Source organism: Podarcis filfolensis, assembly GCF_964270895.1.
Source record: "Podarcis filfolensis genome assembly, chromosome: 1".
NCBI classification, from domain to species: Eukaryota; Metazoa; Chordata; class Lepidosauria; order Squamata; family Lacertidae; genus Podarcis; species Podarcis filfolensis.
The window spans coordinates 113,508,723-113,527,813 of NC_139604.1; the positions used below are offsets into that span (position 1 = coordinate 113,508,723).

At 43.2% G+C, this 19,091-nt stretch overlaps 1 protein-coding gene across 2 annotated transcripts in view; it reads right to left on the reverse strand.

The window, feature by feature from the left end:
* The window catches only part of CCDC88C (coiled-coil domain containing 88C), a 97,046-nt gene that overhangs the window by 69,984 nt on the left and 7,971 nt on the right, over positions 1-19,091 (reverse strand). The window contains exon 3 of one of the 2 annotated variants that reach the window (XM_083609261.1): positions 10,945-11,053. In XM_083609261.1, coding sequence (XP_083465387.1) covers positions 10,945-11,053 — 109 coding nt within the window. Of the gene's footprint in view, positions 1-10,944; positions 11,068-19,091 lie in introns of both variants that reach the window. The other variant, XM_083609262.1, reaches the window with a different exon arrangement.

A 19,091-nucleotide genomic window follows, 5' to 3' on the forward strand; every position in this document is an offset into this window, starting at 1 on the left:
CCACACTCCTCACAAAATACACAAAAGTATCAAGCAATGTTATAAAAGTAAGGGAGGCCTGGTTGAAAGAAGAATAGCTTTGTTAAAAACCCTTCTTATTACTACAATAAACTCTGCTTACGTCATTGTGAAAGGATATCCATGCCAAGGTGTTAATTTACCTGGTCAAACCAGTCCCCCCCCCCCACACAAAGAATGCCATGAACTAATTGATTCTAAGAAATGGCTGGTGGGAAAGGAGAGAGCTACAGATATTAGCTCATTCCTCTGCAAAAGCTAATCCTGCAGGAGCCTGTCAAAAGTTTTTAATGAGCAACATCCAATTTGAATAGATAGGATCAGTGTTAGAAACTCAGATATACAGTGGTATCTCGGGTTACAGATGCTTCAGGTTACAGACTCCGCTAACCCAGAAATAGTACCTCGGGTTAAGAACTTTTCTTCAGGATGAGAACAGAAATCGTTCTCCGGCGGCGTGGTGGCAGCGGGAGGCCCCATTAGCTAAAATGGTACCTCAGGTTAAGAACAGTTTCAGGTTAAGTATGGACCTCCAGAACGAATTAAGTTCTTAACCCGAGGTACCACTGTATAAGATAATCACCAAATGGCACCTTAAACTTAGGTCACAGTCACCACAACAGAGTGTCTAGGCACCATTCCTCCCACCCACCCCCGATCAGATTTATTATTGCTACTATTATTTTATTAATTTCATTTCTATACCTCTTGGCCTCTGCTGATGCTCAGCCCGCTTAGGAAATATGACAATCGTGCTACCACTGCAATGCATTCAACAAACGGTCTACTTTGCCTCAGCAAAAATGTCCATCAAGAGCTGAAGGAGTTATTTCAAGGGCCACTAAGTTCTGAATTAAACGGCATGAAGGGCAATGACAGGGCACATGAAAGAGATGCGCACAGCAGAGGGGATGATTCTCTCATTAACGGCAAGGAAGATGTTTCACTGCACATATGCAACACAGAGACACTCAGAGGAAGCTCTTCTTAATAAGGCTAATGCAGGTTGCCTAGTCAAAGTAGGTCCACGCTACCACCCATACATCTAACCACTTGCCTCCAGGGCATATGCCACACATTTTGTTGATGGCAACTTTAAATAAGCCTTTTCAAAAGGATTTGTTTTTGAAAGATGAAACACAGGTGAGAAGCTGCTGTTAAGGTTTCGTCCCAGTTTCTGGGGCCTGTAATAAAGTGGCAGATAACAATTTTCGGCTTAATGAGCTCTTATGAAGACACAAACAAGATTGGCTCCTCTACCATTCCTGAATATTTTATACCTAGCAGCACAGCTGCTCTTTTGAATCTGATCATTTACCCTAATATGTAAAGTGGTGGAAATGGCAGCCATGCAATACATGGCATTCACATACTGAAATGTACGGCATGTGGTAAGGTAAAGGGTAAAGGGGACCCCTGACTATTAGGTCCAGTCGTGGCCGACTCTAGGGTTGCGGCGCTCATCTCGTTTTATTGGCCGAGGGAGCCGGCATACAGCTTCCGGGTCATGTGGCCAGCATGACTAAGCCACTTCTGGCGAACCAGAGCAGCCCACGGAAACGCCGTTTACCTTCCCGCCAGAGTGCTCCCTATTTATCTACTTGCACTTTGACGTGCTTTCGAACTGCTAGGTTGGCAGGAGCAGGGACCGAGCAACGGGAGCTCACCCCGTCACGGGGATTCGAACCGCCGACCCTCTGATCAGCAAGTCCTTGGCTCTGTGGCTTAACTCACAGTGCCACCCGTGTCCCAGACAGCATGTGGTACATCACATTAATTTATTTTATTGCCATTGGTACAGCATTGCACCTCTTACTTAGTTAGCTTATAGGAAATTCTTACCTGCCCTTTAGCATAAGGTCCCAGGGCAGGTTCCTAGGTTTGTTATAAAAACAAATGAAACCAGTGCAATGATAAAAATGACAAATGGAACAGAATAGTATAAAATCAGCAAAGGATAGGGGTTCTAGAAAATAAAATACCATACTTTTCTGTGTATAACACGCCCCCGTGTATAATATGTCCCCTATTTGGGGGGACTAAAAATTAAGAAATTACGGGGAGATTGCCCAAAGTTGTTGAGCTGGCCTGCCTGGCCAACACTAACACTTGCGCACATCGCAACGTCTGTCCCCTCGCCGGCAGAAGCAGCCTATTGCCCACCCAATTGCCTCAGAAACACCCAATCAAACCACCCCTTGCCGCAGACACCAATAACCCCACGTCCCCCCTAGGCACTACCCATGTATAAGACGACCCCTGATTTTAAACATGATTTTTCAGTAAAAAAACACACCAAGTCTTACACACGAAAAAGTACGGTACCTTAAATGCCAAAGAGCTGTGTCTTCAGCATACAGCGAAAGCTGAAAACAATGAATATGCTTAGATGCATCACTGTGGGGAGGGAGTTCCACAGTTTAGGGGCTACCACAGAGAATGTCCTCTCCAAGGACACCTGAGAAGGTTGGTAGGTATGGAGGTGGTCCTTCAGATATACAAACCCTAAATTGTTATGAGCTGAAGCAGTGAGAACTGAAGCACAGCTGTACTTTGAAACTCAGAGTTATCCAAATTTTCCAAACAATCAACTTTCCTTCAAATTTACATGAAGCTGGGTGGTCACCACTCTCACAGGTACCTTGCCCAAAATGGGTATCTTCACCACTGGGCAATAGTTATTTAACACTTCTAGGTCCAAAGAGGTCCTCTTATAGAGAGGATGCACAACCACCTCCTTTAAAGTGGATTATCTATTGTCATTTGAAGATTCTGGTCTACATGTTCATTAACCTGAAGAAAGTCGTTGAGCATTTTGGGCAAAATTGCAAAAAGAAATGACGTTTCTGAGCTTTTTTTTAAAGGGAAATTGCCAAAAATGACACTGCCGACATGGGTCACCATATGTCCGGACATTTTTTAGCTTTCCCCCCGGACACTGCTTCTGACTGCAATACTCCAGGTATGTCCAGGAAATTCCAAACGTATGGCAAACTTTTTCCAGGGAGCACTGGAAGGTGTGTGAAGAAATCATTGTACAGTGGTACCTCTGGATATGAATGGGATCCGTTCCGGATCCCCGTTTGCATCCTGAAGCGAACGCAACCCGTGCCTGCAGGTCGCGATTCGCCGCTTCTGCGCATGTGTGTGACGTCATTTTGACCATTTGCGCATGCGCGAGCGGCGAAACCTGGAAATAACGAGTTCCATTACTTCCGGGTCACTGCGGAGTGCAACCAGAAAGCGCTCAACCTAAAGCATATTTAACCAGAGGTATAAATGTATCTTGTTCAGTGTGGAAATCTGCAGCTTCCAGCTGCAAAACCTTGGCACCAGTTTTGAGGGGATCCCAGATTTGGGGGTTCGTAGTTAATGAGATGAAATATGTATGCCCCAGCTGCAAACCAGTCTTGAAATCTGACTAGGAAGAAATCAGCAACGTTTCTTAACATTTGTAGGCAACAGTAACTAAAACCAATTATGAAGTGCAAATACTTTTTCATCGGCAACAGGGTGACTCACCAACACTAAACAAAAAAGGAATGCATTTAACCAATCTGAGTGGAATAAGCCGGAGAGGATGGCTTTAAATTGGCTACTAAAAACAAATGTTCCAGTCATCTGTGACGGAGAGGATGGCTTTAAATTGGCTACTAAAAACAAATGTTCCAGTCATCTGTGACGGCTATACTGTTGCTTTTGAAATCTTCAACAGGTTGTCAAGCAAAAGAGCCAAAGCAAATGGCAATGGTGAAAAAACAAGAAATACTCAGTACAAGAGCTCAGTACATAAATGATCAATTATGCAAAGGATTCAGCAACAATGCTTAGCACTTGAGTTGCTTTGTTGTCAAGGCAGCTTAAGATACTGAGGAACAGCTCACATGACCAGGCTTCCAGATAACAGGAATGAACCCAGAAAAGACAAAACGCTGGGTGCTCTGTGTGTAGGTCAGGATGCACTGCTAACTTTGCAGCATAACACAAGTGAAGTACACATTGAATTTTGCCATGCCTATGGGAAACGGAGCGAATTCTGGGAGCGTATTTGCAAATTAGAATGGGCTACAGAATTTATCAGGAGCCTCAAATCCTCCAAATCAGAAATGGGGAACACATGGCTTTCCAAAAACTATTGGACTCTGCCCTGCTTACTGAGCCTTGCTTTTTTGAGCCCTCTCGCTTGCTTACTGGGCTCTGGAGAAGGATGTGTGAGGGCCCTGGGAGCATGGCCCTCCCAGAGCCTGGTAAGCATAACGGAGGGCTCAAAAAGTATTTCTCTGGCAAATACTTTTACCTCTGCCGCTCTTCATTTATTTGTTTTCTTTTCGGCCACACACCTAAAGGTGCAATTATGTAAGTGGCAAGCCCACTGTATATACCAAGAGAGACACTGACTGTTAAGAAAGCAGTTTGCTTGCATTTCCAATAATGTTACAGAGAAAGCGCAGCCCAAGATGCATGCTTTCACTGCAGGTATAAAGAGCATCTCTAGAATATAGTGTGTTGTTTTTCTATATGGTAATCAATGCATGTCAAATATTATTTCATTATCAAAAAGAATATGGGAACTCTCTAGTGAACAATAATTTTCTTCCAGTTCAGGAGGAGGTGACAGCATTGGAAGTGGAAGCAGAGAAGCAGGACACAGGCCTCATCTGCACTATACATTTAAACCAGTATCGTACCACTTTAAGCTGTCATGGCTTCCCCACAAGAACCCCACGAAGTGTAGTTTGTTAAAGGTGCTGAGAGTTCTTAGGAGACCCCTCTTTCCCTCACAGAGCTCCAGTTCTCAAGTGGCTTAGCAGCCAATCTCTCTTCCCAGGGAACTCTGGGATTTGTAGCTCTGCGAGAGGAGAACACCCAACACTCAGTAAAAAGAGGAACAACTTTCTGCTGGGTCAAACAATTGTAAACATTTATGGTCCTTTTACGAGGTGTTGAATCCGAAATACGCTGAGTATGTTGGGCTTCCATAAGCCAACGGATTCCTAAAGGAGATCCACCTGCTTCCATTTTCTAGCTATGGATTCTTCCAAGTTCCCAGGGGAACACAGCCTTTTAAGCCTTAGCACAACACAGCTGTTCCAGATAAGCCAAGCATTAACCCCAGAGTGACCTTTTCCTCCCTTTAACCCAATGAATGTCAAAATTGTCTCGACGCTGCATGGTTAACTGCAGACGTTACCCAGCCCCAGATGCCACCATGCCAATCTCTTATGCATTAGCACACATTAGCTTCAACCATGGCTGGCTGAGGATTGTTTGTTTTTGCCTCGTTCCTATGCTTTGCTGCAATTATATCTCGTGTTCAGTGATTGTGACAGCGACAGCTCCACAGAAAGTATATCAGTCTGTTGAATAAATTCATATTAGCCAGATTAAAGTGCGATAGAAGTGAAATGGCTTAAAACCTGAAAGTCATTATCTGTGCTGGGTTGAAAACCCCCGCACCAAACATGCCAATAAAAGCATGTATTATTGCAAGCGTCTACATCGAGGCTGCACCAACTCCAAAACTTTGGCACCATCTCCCCAGAGAGGTGTATCCTGCTTCAACGTTATACTCTGGTACCATCCAGACACCTCAATCAGATCTAGGGCAATACCTGGTTAAATTTAAAGTTCAATCCTAGGCTTGTCAACCAAAAGGGGTTGGCTCAATGGGACTTATTCCCAGGTAGGTGAGCATAGGACTATAGCAGGCATAGGCAAACTCAGCCCTCTGGATGTTTTGGGACTACAACTCCCATCATCCCTAGCTAACAGGACCAGTGGTCAAGGATGATGGGAATTGTAGTCTCAAAAGATCTGGAAGGCCGAGTTTGCCTATGCCTGGACTATAGCCTTAAATGTCACTATGAGAAGATAATACTTCCTTGTCTCCCTTATCCTGAGTACAGGCAAATTGAAGCTGAATCTGGAAAAGACAGAGGTGTTTGGTGTCCTCACATCCAAGAGGTGTGGTTGCACCTGGAAGGGCAGGTTCGCTCCTTGTAGTGTAGTCTTAAATTCCACACTGTCACTTCATGCTCAGGTGACCTCAGTGGCTAGGGGTGCATTGGTTTGCCTGGTTTGCCACCTGTGGCTCCTTTTGGACAGAAATGACTCGGCCACTGTACTCCATACTCTGGAAACTTCCGGACTGCGTTATTGCAACACCCTCTATGTGAGGCTGTTGAAGAAGACTCTGAAACTTCAACTGGCTCAAAAACTCAGCAGCCAGATTTACTAACTGAGGTTCCATTTAGACCTCATACAACCTCCCTTTTAAAACAGTCACAAGGGTTTGCCAGTCAATTTCTAAGCCCAGTTCAAGGTGCTCACATTAGTGTTTATTGTCCTAAATGACTTAGGCCCCAAATGCCTGGAAGGCTGCCCCCTTCCCTACAGACCCTCTTAGGTGTTAATCAGAAGAGGTGACCCTCTTGGTACTCCCACCCCCCTCACAAGCTTGAGGTGGAGGTGGCCCAGGAGACAACATTTTGTGTGGCAGCTGCTAAGCTGTGGAACTCCCTCCCCAAAGGAGTGCAACTGGCACCCTCATGAATCAGTAGTTTTCCTCGTACGCTGAAGACACATTTCTTTATGCCTTTGGCACACGAGAGGTACATTTTTAGGGCACATCCTATTTTTGAGATTGTTAGTTTGCTTTAAACTGTTAATGATGCTGTATTTTAAATTGTTGTAACTCAAGTATTTTATTATTATACACTAGTGATCAAATCTATATTCCTGGACTACCAACCTATTTTACTACCTGGGCAATATTTTTTTCTGTATAAAGAGAAAAATGCATATGCTACTTTACCACACAAGGGCCTCAAAATTGGTTCACGAGTAACTGCCAAACATGCCAAGAGTTAAGTAAGTTTCTGTTGCTTTTTTTTTACCCTGCTCTGAGCAGAGAGTCTGAACTCAGGAAATCTAGGAAACCTCTTTCGGCAATCTTTGTACACACAAGTGTTAACAGCAATTTTTAAATGAGATAAGAGTTGCTAGGGAACCACAATGCTTAAGCCACTCATTTCATACACTGTGTGTCTGATTCCTGCTTGAGACCATCATAAAATTATCTGTATTTCACATTTAGTTTTATCCCTTATAAATTCAATGCCAGAGGTTCCAAAAGGGGGGAAAAAAGATTTTCCCTTCAAGATCCAATGGAGAATAACGTATAGCGAAAGTAAGGCTTTCAGGCTGCACAACACCAACTTTAGGCCTCAAACACAACTGCATAAAAAGCTGTGGCAGCCATACTCCGGCCCTTGCGCAAAATACACTGTGGCCCCCCTCACCCAATTTAGTTTGAATATATTCCAGTATCTTAAGTACATACTTTCTGATCAGAGGTGAACCATTGTTATGAGAAGAGGGAATATATTTGTTACATTTCTATGCCACCCTTCTTCCCAAAATTTCCCAGGTTAGCACCCTAAACATGAACACTCCACACTACAACATTTTGTTGGAAGGCCACACTTGTCTTACCTAACACTCAACATGGCTTGCAATACTACAATTGCCTGTGTTTCACTTGACAATTAAGGCGTGGGTTGGGATTTTTTTTTCTGTGGGACCATCCTCTTTTGCTGAATTTATGCTGTTCTCTTCCATCTGGAATGGGTTTGTTTGTTTCATAATTGCAAATGTTTTATTTGCTTTTATCATCATACATTATTTTTCTTTCTAACCTGCCCCAAGCCCTTATAGTGAAGGGTGGGCAAGAGACCTTGCAAATAAACAAACAGAAGTACTGTTGTGAGTGCTGCAGTTCTTGTAGAAATAATAAATGCTACCACCCAAAGTGTGACAAAAATTTCATCAGGGTTCCCTACATGGATTTTCAGATCAGAATTTTGCTACAGCCATAAATTCTTCAGAGGCCAGGGACAGAGCCAAACATGCTTTAATTGGCAGTGTGGCTTCAAGGCTGTGCTCTCTTTCAGAACCAAAAAAGCAAAACACAGGAAATGTCAAAACACATACATTATGGAATGTATTCATATCTGATTTTCAGGCAGATGGGGGTGGATCAAAGGTTTACTGGTCCTGCTCTCTTAAGAAGCCCAAGCTGAAGGATTATAATATAACGGGGGATTTAAAAAAAGTGACTACTATGCAATTTCACCTGCCAAAGAATAACAAAGTTAAACATGCCACATTTGTTTATCCCAAGACACAATCCTACAAAGATATAGCTGTTCAGCAAAGAACTGGACAAAGGAAAACCATAATTAAAAATGTGGCATTCTGAAGTTCACACTTCCCTTGCGGAAGCAGCAAATCTCACTTCTATTGTTTCTCAGGAACCTCCCCCCCCCCCCGCCCCCTTTCCCGGCTGCAATTTAAATCAATCACATTTTCCCTTGCTAACCCAGCTTACCTCCTGCTATTAGGAGATACTGCTTAAAATGTAGCGCACCCAAAGCTTTTATTTAAAAAAGAAAAGGGCAGAGAGGGGGTTACTCTGAGAAATTACTCTGATAACTATCAGACGGCACAAGTGGTTTTACATACGGCACAAAATTAGGTTCGGCCTGCTGGAAATTGGTTACGAAATGTGAAGTCTTTTCTGGGTCTTCCTAAACCCACATGGGAGTTTTTCAAAAGCTGCTCTACTTTAAAAAACAAAAACAACACACTTGTTCTAATAGTGCCCTTTCTGCACTCTGAAAGAGAACACAACCTATTCCAGAGACAAAAGCAGCAAGAAGACAAAGAAGCCACGTAATTAGACATTTGGAGACACAGGATAAAAAGAAACAAAAACACACTCTGTCTTGCTACCAGCCTTCCTACGTTATGAAATGCAGATTTTTACTATTCACATTACAATAATAGCAACTAGATTTATGAGGGTATAAAAATACATTCAGCAGCCTAGAACTGCTGGTAAGATGCTGGAACAGGTTAGCTGCCTGATTTTGAGTTATTTCTCTCTCCTCCACCAACTTCCAAGCCCTCTGACTCTGCGTGTTTTAGAGAACCATCTGTCTGAAAAGCAGGAATGTAATAGCAGGATGGCCAGTGATTAACTGGCAAAATCTTAGGGCACCTCTATATGTTGTTATTATTTCATTTAATACTTCTCAGGCATGATTTCTACATGCCAGGTTCTATAATGACCTTGGAGTGAAAGTCAGAGCTTCTGCACTGGACAGAAATATCGACATGTATAAAGTACATTACTTTCACTGTAATCTGCATTGCAAAAATAGCCATCCTGATGGAACCACATGCTCTTCTGTAGTGAAGTCGTTCATCTACTGTATGATGAAATTGGACATCAGCACACACACACACACACACACAAGCCCCACAGGTAAACTCTGTTTTTCTACATATCTTGAGGACTACAAACCACGCATGATCCAGGAATGCATGCAACCCACGCATCTGCTTGTGTGTTTTCCTAATTCATTAGAAACAATGAAACATGCCTGACCTTTCTAGCAGTACGCAACTGAGTAGTCAGAATTAATTTATACACAACAGGGAATCTCCAAGAGAAGCATGGACTGATCAACCTCTGCTGTTCTATGGGAACATTTGCAACATATGCAAACTGAGGGTGAACAATGAAAGCTAGTTCCCAGACACTACACAATGGGAGCACTTCACAAGGGAAGCTGCTCTAATTATTGCATTGATGGCACATTCAAGCATTATAGCTGAGGAGACTCAGAAGTTAACCCTTCCAACATATCACAGATGCCACAGATTTTGTTTTTGGAAATCCCACTGTTTGTTTGCAGGTTTGATTGCCTTCCCGACTTTTAAAAAATAATTTATTCAATTATTTTTCTGTGCAGCATTAACTACTGAATTCTTCCACCTACATCTTTAACGTATTAATTTAGCTTTTTCTTTTCTCGGTAGACACTTTGAAATTTATTTGCATTGGTTTTAATTGTATTTCATGTCTTTTCATTGTACACCGGCCTGACTATGATATGGTGGTACAGAATAGTAATCACCATGAGACGCTTAATATTTGATGGTCACATTCATCTAGAGAAAAATACTACTGTATATTCTATTTTAGACTTGATATTTGGTTTCCATAAAGTTTTTGGATTATATTCATCAGAGGTGTCAGGTTGCCCCAAGACTGAGAGGGCCCAGCGCGTGTCATGCTCGTGTGACGAACTGCGCACGACAGAGGAGGCCGAGGGCTCTGGAGGAGCTGGCCACTGAACCTGTGACACGCTCAGGGATGCCATAATTTGAGGGGGCCTGGCTCCCTTAAAACAAATATTCAGGGGGCCGAGGTTGGTGTGCCTGATATCCATTGTGTCAAAGTATTATTGCAAAACAGAAACTGGAAGTCCTCTTAAAATGTGAGCTATGGGGTGACATTCTTTTTAAACGTATTACTCAAGCAGACCAATAGTCCAAGTACACAAACCAAAATCCTTCATACAGCCACACATGGTTCCTGTTAATGGATTTTTTTGTATTGACCATGTATACATTTTGCAGGCATTTCAAGCTGGATGCAAGTCACAGAAGAGTAAATTAATGAAGAAGAATGTCAGAGGAAATGACTACATATTGATCAGTGATGGATGTTGAACTATGGAATTCTTTGGCAAGCCTACTAAGGTCAAGGGTTTCTGGGAAATTGGCAATGCACATTTAAAAACATAGTTTGAAGGTAGCTTCTTTCAACAAGTTTGCAGCCAGGTCTACTGTCCAACAATTTACACAAACCACCCAATACCAGTCCAGGAGGTGGAAAAGGGAATGTGTGGTCATGTAGAGCTAAAATACTCTTCCCATTTAAATGCACCCACACCTGATTTGCTGCAAGGATCAGAGCATTAACTGAAAACATTTCATCACAGACCACTTCCTCTTTTATTTCCTGTGGCAAATGTCTCTTCAGCATACCAGGCACAAAAAGTACATAAGATATACCTGATAATAGGTCTTGATGTTTCTGACCAAGATGGTGAGGTTTTGAATCCGTAGGTTGACATCATTGTTGACATGCTTGTTGACACGCTGGTTTGTGGGTCGCGGATCTCTGAAAGAGGAAGGCTGGGATTTTAGGAAATCCAAAGGAATTCAGTAATTACTTTGTTGTTTAAACAGTATCTTTGCTATGTCCCTCAATTGCCCTTTATTTGCTCCTTTGCTACTTCCCGAAATATCCAAACCCATTGTAAATTCCATAACCTCTTTGACCTTCGTAATCACAAGGTCATTCTACAAGTTAGATAGAATGAGGTGCTAGGATTCAGAAGTGGTCTATTTCAGGCTGAAGGTGCAAGGTTGAGATTTCAAAATAGATAGCTGGAGAACTAAAAGTGTTAACCTAGCCTTTACACACACACACACACACACACACACACACACACAGAGAGAGAGAGAGAGAGAGAGAGAGAGAGAGAGAGAGAATTGTGCTAGTTTCACTACATATAGGGAGTCCTATAGACAATATTCCAAAATTAAAACTACTACTTGCAGAATGAAATTTCGTGGTCCAAAATACAAACATCTCATTCTACTTAACATGTATAATGACTTTGATACCATGCTTCCCAAGGTAATGGGGTAATAGAGTAGACTATACAGTGCTGTACAGTGGTACCTCGGGTTAAGTACTTAATTCGTTCCAGAGGTCCGTTTTTAAGATGAAACTGTTCTTAACCTTAAGCACCACTTTAGCTAATGGGGCCTCCTGCTGCCGCCGCGCTGCCGGAGCACGATTTCTGTTCTCGTCCTGAAGCAAAGTTCTTAACCCGAGGTACTATTTCTGGGTTAGCGGAGTCTGTAACCTGAAGCGTATGTAACCAGAGGTACCACCATACTGTTGTACTGTAAACAGTATCACTTCAGAATGCAAATAGGAAGGCTGTTTTTCTATGTTCTACCAAGTAAAGAACTGCAGTTTTTTTAAAAAAAATTAAACAAAGAAAGAAAGAAAGAAAGAAAGAAAGAAAGAAAGAAAGAAAGAAAGAGCCAGCTATGACATATCACCATTGTACTTGTTTCCCCACTTAACAGGCAGAATAAAAAGGTGACTCGCTCATCTACAGACTGAAGTGATAATGGTGATGATGATAATGAGGTTATTATTTATACCCCAGTCACTCTGGGCGGCTTCCAGATACAAGTCAACCCCTTCAATATTCTTTCTACTGTATGCATAGACTAGTCAGAAACTGTCTTGTTTGAAAAGCACCTAGCTTGCTATATGTTTTATGTGCAAAAATTAAACAGCAGTAGCGGTTATATAATAAAGAAACGGACAAATGAAGTCTTTCACAAAGGCAAGCACATTGGCAGCCTAACCCTGAGTATTTCTCAGTTAAGGAAGTCTTTTTTACCTTAAAGGAAAACAGATTGTTTCACGGTATTTAAACCTCAGTTGTGTAAGAGCTGTTGTAACAATGTGATCATTTTACACTTGGTTAGTTTTTTACCCCAAGCTACTCACCAAGTCTTATCAAATCAGGTGCACAAGGCTGAAATTTTAAATTCAGAGCTGGTTTTTAAACAAATTCCCCATCCTCACACAGTCCCAGCCTTCCTCAGAGGCGATTTCCATGACTGAGAGGAAACTGCTGGTGCAGCCACCAGGACTGATCTACCAAATGGTGGAATCTGTCCCTTTGCCCAGCATGAAAACAGGGCACAAGAGGCCCAGCTGTGCTGCTCACAAACAAAACAGGGAAAGCTCTCCTTACAAGGAGCTCAATCCAATTCATCCACATGCCAGAGATCTAATGAATAATAATATTTAAAATAAAACAGGCAATGGCAACAAGCAAAAGCTTGAGGCTTTCAAAGATGTCTGGGAAAGATTAGAACCCAAAGGCTTTTGGTTCTAGGTTGTCAAGACTGGTGGCTGTTAAACTGGCTCCATCACAAAAGGCAAAGTTTGGCCTTGGAGCAGCAGCATTAAGACTCTGCAGCGCAGCATTTCATCAGACCACTTCCCCTTTAACTCAGGTTTGTCTATATAGTACTTTGGGCTTTACAGTTGTACCTCGGGTTATGAACGCTTCGGGTTGCGCGTTTTCGGGTTGTGGGCCGTGTTGAACCCGGAAGTACCCGGAAGTACTTCCAGGTTTTGGTGCTTGCACATGCACAGAAACACAAAATGGCGTCACATGCATGTGCAGAAGTGCCAAATCGCACCATGCGCATGCGGGTTGCGAACATGCCTCCCGCACGGATCACCTTCGCAACCCAAGGTATGACTGTATTAACTTGTAGCAAGATGAACCATCAAGGTTGAATGGGGAAGGGGAGGAAAAGGAGGGGAAAGCAGTTGCCATGGATGGCACAAGGGGCACAAGGTCTCCTTTCCAAACCCAAGGCGCTCATCTTCCCCCAAACCAAGCATGGACCTGCATTGCCTGAGAGAGGATAAATGTTTTCCTCACTACCAATAGCCCACCAAGCTGGGAAAACATAGGAAAAACCAACACACCCCTCCTACACTGGAAATGTTTGAAAGGGGGAAAGGAGAAGGAACAGTGTTTACTCCCAAATCTGCTGTGTCACGAGTGGGTTGGCTTCCCCATTTCCAGGGGCGATGGGCAAGATTTGCTTCCACTCACAGTGGAGGTTTTACTCCCCTGCCAGCTATTCACTGGCAGGGGAGTAAAGGGCTACTTTGAGGGGGGGGCTAAATCTCTTCCCCTGCCCATTAAGTTGATGGATTATGCCGAAATGGCAAAAATGACCGGAAGTATCAGAAATCAGGAAGACCAAAATTTTAATAAGGAATGGGGGGAATTTATAAATTATCTTAAAAACCATTGTGAACAGCTAAAATCGTTAGTAGGATTGGAATACTTGTAGTTTAATGGTGAATTTTGGACATAACGGAGGTGTAAAAGACTTGGATTATTATAAAAGATACGGGAGGAAATGACTAACAATAGGACCCACGAAAGGGGAGGAGGGAAGTCCAGGAGATTCTTTGGAATCTTGTTTTTATGTTGTATGTTGTATATGTGATTATAAAATTTTAAGCTGAAAAACCAAATAAATAAATTTATTAATAAATAAATAAAATCTCTTCCCTGCCCGTGATGATACCAGACACGAGTAATGTCCAAACTACATGACAGCAGCAGACCATTATCTTCAAGTGTGGGTTCCTCCCAATCATGTCTAAAGCCAGGGTTGAAGTGCAAAGACATTACAATTGCTCCAACAGGTAGAAAACCCATTAGGTGGTCTGTAGGGAAGAAAGTTTGGAAACTGATATACGGGAGATGAGTAAGTTTTAAAAACAAAAGGAAAACAAATTGCACCAGGAGGCATAGCGTGTGAACACCACACTCTGGCAAATTCACATCACAGCCATGTGCCCTGTGGGCCCAAAATTCTTTTGTTCGCCTTTCCTTTAATTTTAGAATATATGAACTCAATCATTTAACTCTCAGAGAGCCTGCCAACTGAGCTCTCAGCATCAAACATGACCTAATCCAGAAGCCTGTCTGGGTTAGAAGCCTGTCTGGGTTCAGGTGCACTTTTGGAATTCTGGGAGTTGAAAGGGACTGTGGGTTGTTCTTGTCTTTGTTTATATAATAAATTTGGGGCATGGGAGCTTCTCTGGTTGGGGAGCTTTGGCTAAAGAGCAGGTTGCAAATGCCTATAATAAATATATCAAAGTTGGGGGTGGGGAACTGAACAAGCAGAGGTTTCACAGATTTGTTCACATTTCCACATTGTTTTATATGCATATCAACAGGCTCTTCTGGCTATTCAACGGAGCCAGTACCTGTTAGCTCACTGTCCTGAGTCAACAGAAAGTAAAAGAAAACACACTGATTTAGGATATTTGGCACCTGCCACTGCTTGTACTACAGCCATGAAAGATAAACGACTTCCGAAGGCCAGTTTTCTATTGCTTGCAATTATAATCACAGTGTAGTGTAGTGTACTGGAAAGAACATGATGGAAAAACAAGCTCATGTCTAACCTTTATGCTAAAAATGCCAAGATTAACTGAAATACCAAATAGGTGCGGAAATTGTTTTTGTTCAAAGAGCTTCTACAGAGGCTTGAGTAAACTTTCAAAAGCCGGAAAATGCTATTCTCTATTTCAGGGAACCTTTTCCTCATTGACTCACCTGCTAAGAAACTCTGATACATTAAGAGAGAATTTCAGGGAGCATTTTACTCGCCTCAAGAACCGTTGTGTTTGAGATGCAGGATATTATATTATATAAATAATATAAATAGGAGACACGCTCAGTAGAGGTAGGCAGTAGAAAAACCAGTTCACTCCCGTCAGTGCCTCGTAGATGAGCTGAGAGCGGGTTCTAAAACAAAACAAACGCTCTGCGGTAGCTGCACAAGCCAGGGGGGAAATAGCAGGTGTGGTGGGCAGAGCTGTCCACTCTTTCTTATCTTTATGGTGAGGAACCCTGCTGAGAAGCTTCCGATGAACCTCCAGGTTCCCCGGGGAACAGTTCAAAAGATGTATGTCTGGGATTCCAACCAACCATTTGTGAACAAAATGGCTCCTTCCATTTTCAGAAGGAACTGGGATCCAGTGGAAGTTCCCCCACTGGAACAGCCTTTGGTAGCATTTATTTGTGATCCTCCCTTTCCCTACAGTACCTTGAACCACCTTTCACGCTGTGCTGAACAGTCCTCCGATGCTCTGGAACAGATTTTCAAGGGACTAAGGGGGAAGGTGATATCAGTGAAAGCCAGCTCCCCACTTCTGCTGACAGGAGCATCTCATGAGCACAATTCTATCCTATTGCATCAGAAATTCCAAAGCATTTAACACAGATGCCTGTTTCAATATTTTCAAGCTCTTATTAGCTTATTATTGCACCCATTTTTATTTAGTTATTTATTATTCTGGGAGCAGGTGAGTTTATTAAGCATTTTATTGCACATTTATGGGGACTTAACATAGCTAAGCCATATTGTGCAAAGCACAAGAGTGAATCCTTTGAGCCATTGGGCAAAGTGGGGCAATCTGATTTTGGCCATCAATAAAAAATACTGCTATAAACCAGCATCAGGCCATGTTTATGGAAGACAATCTTACTCAGCTACGAGTGATCACCAAAGAAAAAGAAGATATAAATATTTATAAATAAAGGGCAGGAAATGGATTTCAATTTATTAATGCCTCCCCGCCGCCAGATAGAAAATCCCACTCTGGGAAATCTGTCTCTGTTCCCAAAATAATTTGGCCAGCATTATGCACTCAGTTTGTGAGAGTGTCCCAGCTGCTGCCCTAACTTGGACAATAGTTTCCTGACCTGCTCCTGTGTTCAAGATCTGGCGTGCAACATTGTACTTATGATGAGCAGCTGAAAGCATGCACCTATCTTCTGGTGATGGGCAGCTGCTGATCTCACCACATCCTGGTTTCAGCACTATTTAGAGCCTATACAGTTTAGTCATTTCTCTACAGCTGTCCTTATTATGTGGGGCGTATATGGTTATTGCTTTCTCTAGCTAGGAATAAAAGAACTCAGCACACAACAGTTGTTATGTGAAACTCCTTGAAAGTGTTTCCATGGCCACTCTGCCATATGAAACTTACACAGGGAATGGTGAGGAGGGAATGCAAGAATGGCTGTCTGTGTTTTAAGAGTCTTCTGGTAATTTTCAGTAGTGTTCACTAAGAACTGACCATCTAATCATTAGTTTTGGGTTCACAAATATTTTACTGGCCGCCCAGTGAGATCAGTAAGGAAGCTATGATACAGGGGACAATGAAAGACAAGCAATATAACTTGTTGAACTCTCCTTGTATAACAAGCCCCTGCCCCTGGAACAATGGCTAAGGTATGGTTCTCCAGCTTACCACCTGGGAAGCGGTTAATAAAATATTAAGTGCAGATACTGGCAAAACAGACATGCCTATGAAACACAGGAGGGATAGAAGTAGATTGTCTTACAGGCATCAATTTGCCGGCTGTCCTTCACCTTGGTCTCAGTTGGATGACTATGCACGGCGAGACCATAATATGAAAATGGATGAACTGCTTTGCCAGACCAAAGGTCTACGACACTCTCTCCGAACGCCATCCAGACAAGTACCTCTGGGAAGCGCACAAAGCAGACAATGGTGGAGAGACAGCCACACCGTGTTTGCTCCCATCAAGATGTCCAGAATACAGTGGTACCTCGGGTTACAGACACTTCAGGTTACAGACTCTGCTAACCCAGAAATAGTACCTCAGGTTAAGAACTTTGTTTCAGGATGAGAACAGAAATCGCGTGGCGGCAGCGGGAGGCCCCATTAGCTAAAGTGGTATCTCAGGTTAAGATCAGTTTCAGGTTAAGAACAGACCTCCAGAACGAATTAAGTTCTTAACCCAAGGTACCACTGTACTTTAAATAAACGGTGGCCCTCCAGAGGCTGTTGGACTCCAGCTCCCATAATCCCTTGCCAGCATAGTCAACAGTCAGGTGTGTTGGGAATTGCGGAGTCCGACAACATTGTTCTAACCCAGTGTTTCCCAAACTTGGGTCTCCAGCTGTTTTTGAACAACAACTCCCACCATCCCTAGCTAGCCAGAGCAGTAGTCAAGGATGATGGGAACTGCAGTTCGAAAGCAGCTGGAGACCCAAGTTATCTAGCCCTCCATTTAAAAGCAGAGGAGACTGTATCAGGTATTCGCAGTGGTTGTTGCACTCCCCTTCCCCCAGCACGTACAAATGTCAAATTCCATTCACTGGGTGGAGTGACCATGCAAATGTTTTCTCAAAAGTTGACAAAGCCATTTGGGAATTTTGCTTTATATCTGTTATCCAGCATGAGCAAAACATGTTTCTGATTAGGACAGTAATAGCCATGCAGGCCCCATAGAACAGGGATAAGTGGTGACAACAGTACACCCTCTAGCAATGCCAAGGCTAGGATGCCAGGAGGCCACCCTTGTCTCTTTGTCCAGAGGAAGTACTTTCTGTGCTTATGAACAGCAGTCACTGGCTATACCAACCTCCCATTACTTTATCTGAACCCTTTCAAAGCCATCCAAGCGGCTGGCCCAGCAGCACACCTTGTGACAATCCATTGTGTGAAGAGTAACTTGCTTTTCGTTGTTCCAAATTTGCTGATAAATTTCTCTCCTATGCTAACTCAGTTGGACAGCCCACTAAACCCCCTGCTCTACAGACAAGTACGTGGAGAGGTTTTATTGAGAACTCAGTTGACCCACCTTTTCTTCTCCCAGGCAACAATTGAATGCTGAACATTATTTTCAGTAGTTTCTTGGGTTGTTGTTTTTTTAAAACCTCCTCTGTATCTGTGTTTTGTTTTTCTTCTCTCACGCAGGTGGCGCTGTGGAAGGACGCGGGTGGCGCTGTGGTCTAAACCACAGAGCCTAGGACTTGCCGATCAGAAGGTCGGCGGTTCGAATCCCTGCGATGGGGTGAGCTCCCGTTGCTCGGTCCCAGTTCCTGCCAACCTAGCAGTTCGAAAGCACGTCAAAGTGCAAGTAGATAAATAGGTACCGCTCCAGCGGGAAGATAAATGGCGTTTCCGTGCGCTGCTCTGGTTCGCCAGAAGCGGCTTAGTCATGCTGGCCACATGACCCGGAAGCTGTACGCCGGCTCCCTCGGCCAGTAATGCGAGATGAGCGTCGAAACCCCAGAGTCGGCCACGACTGGACCTAACGGTCAGGGGTCCCTTTACCCTTATTTTTATTGTGTTCAATCTGTATGTGTTTGTGCCAATAAACTTTTAATTAAAATAAATGAATTTGCTGGTGATTCAATTGCTTTCATATGAATCCTGGTGTTTCGGGGGAAGAATAACTTCCCCATATCTGAACACCTGTCTCCTTCCAGCCACCCTTACCCAATCATAGTAGCTCCTGGGACTCGACTCTACCTTCAGATTTTATAAGTGGTCTTAGAGAGTGTAGCTGCCACTATTTCCCCCAGAGTCTGCCACTATCACCAACATAAAGAGGTGGAGCACAGTAGAGGTAGAGGGGAGAGGAAAGCAAAGGAGAGCCCCATACAATATAATTTGTCCTGAGCTCTGCACATGAGCACACAGGATTTATTGGAGGAGCAGGCATTATGTGAGGGGGGGGCACAGAACCGAGTTATCTGTGATG